Genomic DNA, 12,469 nt, shown 5'->3' on the forward strand with positions numbered 1-12,469 from the left:
TTGAGCAGCTTTCCTCTACCAGAGCCTCTACCATGGCCTTTCTACCTGGAGCCAGCCAGCTACGCACAGAAACCTCTAAAATCCAGGAGCCAAAATAAACCTCTCCTCTTTTAAGTGGTGGGTGTCAGGTGTTTTGTTGCAGAGACAAAAAGAAAATGACTAAGGCAGTAGTTCATTGAGAATAGTGTAATAAACTTATTATGAAATGTACAGTAATGGATCTATAATCTTCGAAAGCTAGGGGTTTGCCCCCTTATGAAAATTGGTGGATTATATCCTATAAGTACAGCTTTAGTAGCATCCCATGAGGTGTTTGTTGTCATTGTTGTGGTGGTGGTGGTGGTGGTGGTTTTGGGGTCCCCCCCCGGTACTGGAGATTGAACTCAGGTCCTTGAATCTGCAAGACAGGCACAGCTCCACTGAGCTAAATCCTTCCCCACCATGAGTTTTCATACATTGTGTTTTCATCTTACTCATTCTTTTACTTCTTTTTGACCATGGATTACTAAATGTTAGAAAATTTAGAAATTTTAGTGGTTTTCAACTAAAGAATGTACCATGTGCAGTTGAAAAAAAAATACATTATTGTTGTTGAATTGTTTTCTATAATTTCTATTAGTCAGTTGATTGATGGGGTAATAGCAATATGTGGCTTCCAAGGTTTCCCAGCGAATCATCTCAGTCCCAGTCAGGGAGCAGGGGCAGAGCAGAGTGCTCAGGAGGTTTTTATGACATCATTTCCATTCAGATTCCATTGGTCCGAACTCAGTCGCATGGCTCCACCTAATGGTATGTGAATCTGGGACACATAGTCCAGCTTTTTGCCTGAGAAGAAAAGGAAAATGTATTTGGACAAACAGCCAGCAATCTCTTTCTGCTCTCTGGAAGAAATTGTATAAGATAAGAAATAGTTGAATCGAAGGCCTATGATAGAATTTGTAAAGAGATTGTAAAGTTTTCAGGGCTTGCTGTTTTCTTTGAGGGAAATTTTGCAACAGCTAATTCAGTTTAATAGATACATCATGTTCACTTAGGTTTTCTATTCTCTTTTTATGAGATTTGAAGAAATTTATTTATTCTGCTTCTGATTTAGTAGAAAAGATTCCCAAGGACTCTTTTATCAATGGTTTATCATTGGTCCATATAGATCAGCTGGGTGAACTGGAACAGACAGACCCACTCCCAAGATGTCTAGTGCCTTGTGCACCTTGACTTTTTTGCCTCCCAACAAGGACACTCTTTTTTGTTGTTGTTTTTGGTGGGGTTTTTTGTTGTTGTTGTTTTTTGAGACAGGGTCTCACTATGTAGTGAGACTGACCTGGAACTCACTATGTAGTTCAGGCTGGTCTCGAACTCACAATGATCCTCCTGCCTCAGCCTCCCGAGTTCTGGGATTACAGGCGTGCACCACCACGCCCGGCCAAGACACTCTTTATTCAGGTCATTTTGGGCTTCCTCCCAGCATTCTTGAGGGTATCCTACTTTTAACACAGTGGCTGGCATCCAAGAAGGAGGAAGGCCAGTTAAGAGCTATGCACAGAACTAGTACAGCATTATGTCAGCCATACTCTACTGATTGAAGTGGTCCAAAAGCCTACTTAGCCTCAGGCAGTTGGAGAAATAACATCTCTTTAGGAGAACAGCAAGGACAAACTCATGGAGGAGTAGTTAGGCATATTGTTGTGGCCAAATTTGAAGAATTCGGTGGGCTATATGATTATCATATGATTCGAACTAAGTGAATACCCATGCTTCTTTATAGTTACAATTTTAAACCAGGTGTGGAGGAGCATGCCTGTAATTGCAGTACTTGGGAGGCTTATGCAGGAGAATCACTGTGAGTTCGAGGACAGCCTGGGTTACACAATGAGTTCAAGACCACCCTGAACTGTACAGCAAGACCCTGTTTCAAAAAACCCAACAAACAAACATTTTAGAAAACAGAGTGATAAACTAATATTCTGTAGGGCATAACAATTTTGGATGCAACATTTTCTACTTAGCTTCTTTAGTGCTTGATTTTGGTTCTTACAGTAAATATGAACTACTTTCATAATCACCCCAAATTTTTTTAAATCCCAGTTTAATGAAGAAATAGGTTTTTAGCTGGACATGGCAACACACACCTGTAATCCTAGTACTCTGGGAAATTGAGTCAGGAGGCTCTCAAATTTTAACCCAGTCTGGGCAAGTTAGTAAGTCTATTGCTTCTTGAGTCACTTTTTTGCAAGTTGCTTTAAACATTAGCATAAATTTATTGGAAGGATTTTCTTCTTTTAACTCTGCTATGTCTATAATTATCTTTTTTCTTTGTTTTGAATATTGTTCACTTATGCCATCAGTTTTTTTCGCTTGGTTAATCTTACTAGAGATTGGTCAATTTTGTTAGTCTTAGCACAATGTTAATTTTATTTCATTCATTTCTGCTCTTTTATTGTTTCATTTCTCTATGTACTGTGAGTTTATTTTGCTGGTCTTTTTTCAATTTGTAATTTGGATTGCAGTTTTCATTGCTTTTCCACCTTCTCTACTAATATATGCATTTAGGCCTAACATTCTCTTTCAGTTTATCTTAGCTATGTTGCTGCAAGAATTTACACCTAATACTTTCATTATTTTTTTCTATGTATTTTCTAATTTTCATCATTATATTATTAATTTCTTAGAACATTTTCTGATTTCTTACTAAAGATACAAACCATTACTAATGAATGTGGTCATCTTTATGACTGGTTGTGTATCGGCCCTGCTTTTATTTCTTCATAGATGTTTAAACCTCAGGGTGAGGATTGATTCTTACTTAAATGGCTGTTTTGTTTCCCATCCCTTTGGTGAGCCACATAGTGTTTCTCACTTATTGGTGTTCAGCAAGAATTGGAGTAAATCATTTACAAACAACATGAACCTGAGACTGAAATGTGGCAAAACTCTAGTCAGTACTCTATAGTCTCATGGTATCATAAGGAAAAAGACTCATCCTATAATAAAGGATGACAGACAATGGATATAAAATATAGGAAGATTGTGATATGACTATTAAAGAAAAACAACATAATATCATAAAGTGACTTGTAAATGGGGTCATCAGATAGAAGGAACACTTAAGGGCACTCAAGAAAATTAAAATACTACCTTTGTATATAATATTTCTGTATAATATATATTTACTAAACCCCAAAGTGGGAGCAGAAAGTAGTGGTTGCTGTCAAGTCTTCTCTTTTTATAAATGTATAGAGAAAGTATGACTTGAAGGTGCTAGCTGTCCATCCCTTGATAAAGTGGCTTGGAAACATTATTCCTTATTGAAATTCCCCTGATATATAAATCATCCATCTAAATCAGGAACTTGAAGGTATTAACAAATATGTAATTTATCATTCCATGGTAAAGTGGAATTTTTTTCTGCCCTAATGGGGAGTTTTTAAGAACAGAGTAGAGAGGATGGCAGTGATCCTCAGGATTTGAAAGCTAAGTGGACTACAAACACACTGATAAAAATAGAGATGCTACAAAAAGACTCATATCATTTAAGTAAAGGAATCAAGAATTGCATATGCAGTTTCATTTTTTTTCTTATTTTTCTAAGATATTTATGATAGAATATTTGAAAATCTGGAGTAAAAATTTTACTACCAGGAGAAGTCAATGTTATTTACCTTACAGAAATGTATCTTTTTCTTTTCTGTATTTTTTTTATAATATTGAGATACTATTTTTATGTTTTTTAAATATTTGAGAAAATCAGAAGAGTGAAAGGACAAAATAACAAGCATCCATGTATAATGTTCTTATAAATGAACAGTCTTTTGGTCAGCACATCTTCGTTGTTGGTGTTTTCATTTTTGGAGTACTGTGTGTCTATCCCATGGCCTCACACCTGCTAGGCAAGCACTCTGTACTGAACTACATCTTCAGCCCCCTCTTTTTTTGAGAGAAGCTCTCACTAAATTGCTCAGGGATGGCCTCAAACTTGCAATCCTCTTGCCTTAGTTCTCCTAGTAACTGGGGTCACAGACATGAGGCACCGTGCCCAGACAGATCTTTAATTTTTTTAAAAACAAATGAAGCATTACAATGTCTTACATGTTTATTCCATCCATAGTTCCATTCCTCTCAAACCTCCCAAAAGGCCACTAATAACATAAATTATACCTTTTGTTACTTCCAATTATTCAAAAGTACTATTTCTTTTTTTTTTTCCTTTCTTTCTTTTTTCTTTTTCCTTTTTTTGATGTGCATAAATGAAATCAGGGCTCATTGGAGTTATTGAAAATAAATGTATGGAACTTGCCTATTTTCACTGAACGTTATGTTCTTTAGTTCTATTCATGTAGACACAGCAGATGTAATCTATTCATGTCATAAAATAGTAAACTTGAAGCTTCCCTGAACATACTTATATAAGCAGGACTCAAATCAAGAAATGGAACATAACCAGCACCCCAAAACTTTCTTTCATGTCTGATTTTGAACCTCATGTATGCCTTTTTCCTCCCAGCATCACATCTATGAAATTAATTGATTTTGTTGTGCATGGTTATAGTTCACTCTTTCCCAGTGCTGTGAGATATTTTGTTTTTCTTTAACCCATTCAACTTTTAAACTTATTTATTCCATTAATGATAGGCATCTGGGCAGTTTCTAATTAGTGAACTATCTCAAGTAGCGCTACTACAAATATCTTAGTACCTATTTTTGTCAACACATGCTTGTTCTTTTTTTTAAATATTTTTTTGATACTGGGGATCAAACTCGGGACCTGGTGCTTGCAAGGCAGGTGCTGTGTTCAGTTTTAACAGTAATGCCAAACGGTTTTCCAAAGTAAATTCTACCAGTACTGAATGAAAGATTCAATTACTCTGTTCTTGTCAACACTTGACATTTTCTTTTTCATTTTAAGCATTTTATGTAGTGGTTGTGGTATCTCATCATAGTTTAATTTGTACTTCCTTGATCATTACTAAAGTTTTCATATGTTTATTGCCCATAGATATTCTCTTTTATTATGCCCTTAAGTTTTTTTCACATCCTTTAACTATTTACCTAACAAAAATTGAAGATATTCTGTGTTACTATACTTTACTCAGTCTGGATCTGAAAGGACCTTAATGGTATTCAGATTACTACCGTTTCTTGATTTACTGGTTGTCTGCCTTTAAAAACAAGATACTTAGTGCCAGGCGTGATGGCGCACACCTGTAATCCCAGCACTTGGGAGGCTGAGGCAGGAGGATTGCTGTGAGTTCGAGACCAGTCTGGTCTACACAGTAAGTTCCAGGGCAGTCTAAACTACATAGTGAGACCCTGTCTCAAAAAAAAAAAAATTAAAAAACAAGATACTTAGCCACAATTCCACAATTTGCCCCATCTGTTTCTCATCTGTAAAGTGAGGAAATAATAATATTTAATTCATATGTTGTGAGAACTAAACAAATCTTATATAAGGCACTTTGAACATTTCCTGAGATTTTAAAATATTTTATTATTATTGTTATTGGTAACAGGGTAGATCACAGGAATAGAACTCTAAAAAGAGACTGATAAAATTTGTGTCTCTCAGGGGTAAATGAGATTGGAGATTAGGGTGTGACAAAAGCTGGCTGGGAAACTAAATTTGACCTGTTAACCACAAGATCCCAGACACATGAGCATAACAGTTTCCAAAGACTTCTGTGAGGACTTCTGGTAAGAACTCCAGCAAGTTTACAATAGGTTGGCCTAGACCTGCCATCAGCCTCAGACATGGGATCTTAGTACCCCCTCTAGTTCTGGTGGGTTTCCTCAAGATTTGAACAATACATAAATAGGGAGGGGAGGAGGGGGTAAAAGGAGGGCAGGGACAAGGGGAAAAAATGAGAACTTAAGACCTGTCATGTAAAGGTACAAGATCCCAATGATGAATGTAACTGTACTGTATATCTAAAAGGTACCGATAAACTCAATTTTTAAAAAAAGATTTGAACAATACAAAAGAAAGGTGGTCATAGGAGCCAGTGTCATTGTAGCTTTCCATGCCAAGAGGGGGAAAAAAGAAAAGGAATTTGACCCATACCCCACACCTTTTGCTAAAATTAGTTCAAAACAAGTAATAAATTAAATGTAAAATGTAAAGTTTTTATAGGAAAATACCAGTGAAAATCTTTGTGACCTGGTTAAATAAAGAGTTCTCGATAGAATCCATAAGCAGAATTCATGAAAGAACAAAACTGACAAGCTGAACATCTCAGAAAAGAAAAAGTTCTGCAACCTAGAAAGCAGTTTGACAGTTTTTTTCTTTGAATATAAATTTGAATATACATGAATTCAGTGAAGTAAAAACATGTTCAGCTCAGCATAGTGGAGCATGCCTGTTAATCCTAGAACTTGGGAGGCTGAAGCAAGAAGATCCTCAGTTCAAGGCCAATTAGAGCTACATAGTGAGACCCTATATGAAAAAACAAAGAACCACCACCACCAAAAAAAAAAAAAAAAGTTCAAATTGATTTTCTGATTTTTCAAAGATCTGTGTACAACTATAGAGTAACTTCTTTACTCCTAAAAAGCCAAACTGAAAACAATTCAAATGTCTCTTATTTGGGGAAAAAACAAACCACAGTACAACTATAACATAGAATATTACTTATTAATAAAATAAATTATTGATACATTCAGCAGATAAAATTAGTATGTATTACACAGAATGAAAAACAGACTCAAAATGCTATATGAAATTCTAGAAAAGACAAAAATGTGGGGATGGAAAATTTGAGCTGGTCTTCATTAGTGTGCCAGAGAATGTTGTGGACTAGCTTTGTCTCAGTAAACTGTTTCTTGCACTTAATTGCTGCTTGCAGATCTCAGCACCCAGAATGCCCCTGGTTTTAGCCCCTACTTACTTCTCTGTGTTGCTCTGCTTCTTTTCTATAGAGATCTTTTTTTTTTTTTTTGGTATTGGGGATTGAACTCAGGTCCTTGCGCTTGCAAGGCAGACCACCGAACCACTGAGCTAAATCCCCAGCCCCTGTAGAGATCTTTATCCAGTTTGAATTCAACTATATTTTCTTAATATAGGTTTTATCTGTTACACTTTTGTCATTCAATATTATCTAGTATTTCTCTTTTAGCTACATCAGTGGTTCGCAACCAGGCACAATTTTGGTATCTATGACATTTTTGGTACTGTGCATGGGACAGTCCTCCACAACATATAGCTATCTGGTTCAAAAGACCCATAGTGTTGACACTGACAAACTACAGTAAAAAAATCAAGAATACAAAAATGTTTATATGTAATGTTATCATAATATACATAATTGATTTATTTTGGGCCATTTAGTTTTCATATTAAATGTAAAAACAGGAGAAAAAAAACCAAAGAGAGTTTCTATATCAAACGTAACATTTTAATACTAACCTTATATACATTTTTCATATCATTAATTCATGAATGTAGACATTTCTAATCTCAAAACTAAGGATTGAGAGGTACTATCTTGAAAGTGGAAATCACTTAAGAAACAAAAGTATGAAAACAACAAAATCTTTTATTATGTCCATAGTGAAACTTGGCAATATAAAAAGGTCTTCAAGTAATTTTACACTTTTTAACATACTTTTTTCCAAATAATATGCTCCTTGGTTGTCTTAAGGCCCTTACAGTTCTATGTAACCTTCTGTGAAAGCATCCTACACTTCCTTTATGCTATGATAACAGATTTCAGAATCTTAATGAGGACTTGACCAACCTGACTATAAGCATCTCTTGCTTTCATTATTCATAATTATTTTGGGGGCCGGGGATTTGGCTCAGTGGTTCTGCCACCTGCCTCACAAGTGCAAGGGCCCAAGTTTGAATCCTGGTACCTAAAATAAATAAATAAAGTAAAATAAAATGAAAGGGTCATATCATGTAATTGCTATAGGCTTTCCCAATTATAAACATGTACTATGCGATTATTTTATTTTTGTTTTATTTAGTTTGTAATCATAATCATAATATTTTACAATTTCTAGGATAAAATTTTTAAAGATTTCTAAGATCTTAAAAATTCCTCATATTAAAAAAATTCCTCATATTTGTTATCTTATTGGTTTCATTTGCCTCCCTGTAGTGATTGATAATACAATCTTAAAATGAAAAGTGTCATGTGTCAGAGGACTTCCAGGCATGATACTAGAGAAGTAATAGTCACAGCTGGACTGGGAAAAGGAAAAACCTAATATGAAAAGGAGGACTTGGCATATGTACAATAACAAAACCTAGGTTTCAAATCATGGCAGAGTCAAAGAAATATGCCCTGGGAGTTAATGTGCAAGATACCCTTAAAAATAGTGTTTAAGTTTATTAGAATCACAAGGGCCTAGAATCCAAGTTTCCTAATCTCCTGGTGAGTCTTAACACTACACTGTTATATCATTTAAAATATAATAGAATTTAAGTTATCTAGCAAATGTAGATACATCCATGAAGTAATCTTTCATAATTTTTTGTAGGACTTTTCAACTGCTCCACCTATTTTCTGGCTGCTGGTGCTGTTAGTTTGGGAATTGGTCTCTGTGCCTTGGCATCAGCTTTGTGGTTCCTGATTTGTAAACGAAGGTAAGATTTATTAAAACTTTTTTCTCTTAAAAATACAATGAAGGGCTTTTTCAAATAATATTAAAGTGAAATAACTAAATAGTATTGATTCTGTAATCTGAGAATTGGTTGTAGACCCTTTGGTTGAAGAGGGAAATTTTTACATGTTTTAAATAAACTGAAAAAAGGAGTAATATAACAGCATTTTTTTGTGCATTAAAAGTTTGAGGAATATCAAGTCCTTTTTTTCTAGAAGACCTAATTCTGATGGTAATATAAAACAGTAAATTTTTAAAATTCAACTTCCATTTTAGAGATTACAAACATTACTAGAGGGGAAGACACTTCAGAAGGTATTTAAAAAGAGAACTGACAGAATGCTTGGGTATTGTCCAAAAGGAGTCTCTTGCCAGAAACAGAAGGGAAAAAAAAAATCACTTGACAACTTCGTGCCATTCAACTCTAAAACGTGCTGTTCCTAATTATTTAATCCTAATTATTTAATTTAGTATTTCCATTGTCTGATGTTTAACAATGTAAATTTTGATATGATCTTCCTTAGTGTTTCCCATCTTATCAAATGAGTAAGCACAGACTACCCTTCCAGGAGTACAAATTGAGACATCAGTAGATTACTCACTTATTCATTCTCCAGCAAACACATACTTCACATCTGCTATTGTTTTACAAATGGAAGATGTAACTGTGAACAGAGCTGAAGTTCCTGTTTCACAGAGTATAGACAGATAACTAAATAAGTAGGTAAGAGTGGTCAAGGAATGCCTATATATGGAGTTCATATTCTATCAGAGACCTGAGTTAAAAGAAGGAGCTACCTATATGAACACCTATGCAAGAACTTTCTAAACTAAAAACTGTAGCACGCATAAAGACCCCAGCATGTGAAAGATCTTGGCATTGTTCACTTAACAGAAAAGCAGCACGAACCATTTGCAGTGAGAATGGAAAGTAATCATGAAACTGAAGAGGCAGGTAAGGGCCATATTATATGGGAACTTGTAGGCTAGCTACAGTTTGGATTTTATTGTTTGTACTATTGGAAGGTTTCTTTAAAGTATGGCATAATAGCTGATATTGAGTATTCACTACCTACTAGGTACTGTTCTGAGTGTTTCATATATTATCTCATTTAAACTTAGCCTGATGAGGTAGAAGTAATATAGCTTTTAAGGACTATATTGCGATTTACATATTAATCATACACCTTTAAAACTGAGGTATAAATAGCATATAATAAAGTACATAGATTTCAAACTTAAAGTAATGGATTTCAGAAAATATGTAATTAGGGCCGGGCGTGGTGGCGCATGCACTCGGGAGGCTGACGCAGGAGGATCACTGTGAGTTCGAGACCAGCCTGGGTTACACAGTGAATTCCAGATCAGTCTCAACTACATAGTGAGACCCTGTCTCCAAAAAAAAAAAAAAAAAAAAAAAATGTAATTAGGTAACTGCCTGAGTCAAAATATAGAACTATTTCATCATCCTGGAAAGTCCCCATTATTCTTTTGTTGTTCTTGTGTTTTGTACCTGGGATCAAACTCCAGTCCTTACTTTTGCTAGGCAGGTGCTGGAAACACTGAGCTAAATCCCTGGCCCAGGGCTGCCTTTTTTACTCAACATAATATTTTTGAGATACATCTATGTTGTATTTAACCTAAGCTCATTGGGCCGGGGATTTAGCTCAGTGGTGCCAATGCCCACTGCCTGCCTCGCAAGTGCAAGGTCCTGAGTTTGATCCCCGGAACCAAAACAAAACAAAACAAAATAGCAAAACAAAAACAAAAACCCCACAGCTCATTATTTGTACTGGAGAGTGGTAATCCGCTGTATAAATGAATATATCCTGGTTTATCAATTATTCTGTTAATGAACACTGCAGTCATTTCTAATTTTTAGCTCTTAGGAGAATGGCTATGAATATTCTTGTATAAAACTTTTGAATATGTGCTCATTTTTCTAAGGTAAATATTTAAGAGTAAAATTGTTAGATCACATCATTAACCTTATAAGAAATTCCTGAGGCTTTCCAAAGTGAATGCATTGTATGAGAATTCCGATTCATGTTTTTAAAAAATATTTCTTATTTCTCAATGAAGCCCAAATTTTAATGGGGCAAGAATGAAAGCAGAGAGACAAGTCAGGAGATTTATTCCATGTGAAAGGTTATGGTGTCTTGGACTAATATGAACAGAACAGGAAATTAAAAGAAGGAATTGGATCAGGGATATATTTTTCAGGTAGAACTGAGACTTGTTGATAGATTGAAAGAAGTAAGGAAACTAAATAAATGGTGGAATTAATACTGATACGTAGGTCTTTATCATGAGTAGTGGAGTAGTTGTGCCATTTTCTGAAATGAAATGATCATAAAAGTGATTGAGTTTTGGAGTGGTGATAAAGTAGGAGTTGTGTTTTGGGTGTAAGTTTGAAAGTTGATTATGCATCAAAGTGGAAATATCACATAAGCAGTTGGGTATGCATGTATAAACTTCAGGACAGAAACCAGAATTGAAGATTTGATATAGAAAGTTATCTAAAGTCGTAGGACTGGATGACACTAATCAGAGTGATTATTGAAAGAGGAGACCTATAATTACACCCTTCACACTACCAACAGAAATCTAGCAGAAGACAACACCTGAGAAGAAAGAAAAACAGGAAAATAGGGTGTCAAGGAAGCCAAAATAAAAAAGCATTATAAGAGAAAAAGGTTTCAGCCAGTTACGTTTTAAGGGTACTTTGAGGACAGAGAAATATGATTTTGGGATTTAACAATGCGGAAATCATCAGTAGCCTTGAAGTTTTTGATAGAATGATGGGTTCAGAATCTCACCTTCAAAAAGAACATTAGGAGCGAAAAAATTGAGTGAGAGTGTGTGTGTGTGTGTGTGTGTGTGTGTGTATGTGTGCAGAAGCTAAAAAGTGAGGCGGTAGCCAAAGTATGTAAAACCGAAGAAAGGGTTTTTCACCTTCTATAATTGGACAACATGCTTGATAGCAACCTCTCTTTCCTACCTCTGCTTAATTCAAGCTGTCACCGAGTTTTGTTTATTTTGCCATGTAAACCCCTCACATCTATTCATTTCTTTTCTTTTCTTTTTTTTTTTTTTTTTTTTTTTTTTTTTTTTTGAAAGGATCTCACTATGTAGCTGAGACTGACCTGGAACTCACTGTATAGCCCAGGCGATCCTCCTGCCGCCTCAGCCTCCCGAGTGCTGGGATTACAGGCATTCACCACCACGCTCAGTTTTTATTCATTTATTTTCATTAACACTTTCACCAGTCTTTGGTGATTGTAACTAACCCCACCACCACCTTCAATATTATTTTTTAAATTTGTTTGTTTGTTTGTTTGGTTTGGTTTGGTACCAGGGATCAAATTCAGGACCTTGCACTTTTGAGGCAGGCATGGTGCCACTGAGCTAAATCCCCGGCCCTTGTTTGTTTTTGAGGCAGGGTCTCATTGTATAGCCCAGGCTGGTCTCAAAGTCTCCATCCTCCTGTCTCAGTCTCTAGAGTGCTAGTATTGTTTCCCAAATGCAAGTCTGATTAAATCACCCTACACTCCTCCTCCACCTTCACAATATGGTAAAGGACTTTATACTGCTTTGGGGATAAACAAAATGAGATGACTTTTAAGGCCCTGCGTACTCCTCACTTTCATGTCCCACTTTCCCTTTTGCTCCCTGTGTTTCTCCTACATTAACCAAATCCGGCCAGTAGGTCTTTATACTTGATATTTCTCTACCTAGGAAATGCTTATTCCCATATCTTCTCTATTCCACCAAACTCTATGGAATTGTTACTGGTATTTCTTTATTCACCCAGTTTAGTCATGCCTTCCTTAGGAAACCTTTCCCTGACCTTTCTTTTTTTTTTTTTTTTTTC

The 12,469-nt window shown here is 35.6% G+C and overlaps 1 protein-coding gene across 1 annotated transcript in view; it reads left to right on the forward strand.

Annotated features, from left to right (window-relative positions):
- The first annotated feature begins 748 nt into the window (after positions 1-748).
- CUNH1orf185 (chromosome unknown C1orf185 homolog) overlaps positions 749-12,469 on the forward strand; it is a 27,234-nt gene continuing 15,513 nt past the window's right edge. Inside the window, exons 1-2 of the mRNA XM_010610290.2 lie at positions 749-789; positions 8,473-8,578. Of these exons, the coding sequence (XP_010608592.1) occupies positions 774-789; positions 8,473-8,578 (122 nt within the window). The 5' untranslated portion in view covers positions 749-773. The remainder of the gene's footprint in view (positions 790-8,472; positions 8,579-12,469) is intronic.

This window comes from Fukomys damarensis, unplaced genomic scaffold (genome assembly GCF_012274545.1).
Source record: "Fukomys damarensis isolate Sample0158 unplaced genomic scaffold, DMR_v1.0_HiC HiC_scaffold_23, whole genome shotgun sequence".
Taxonomy (NCBI): Eukaryota; Metazoa; Chordata; class Mammalia; order Rodentia; family Bathyergidae; genus Fukomys; species Fukomys damarensis.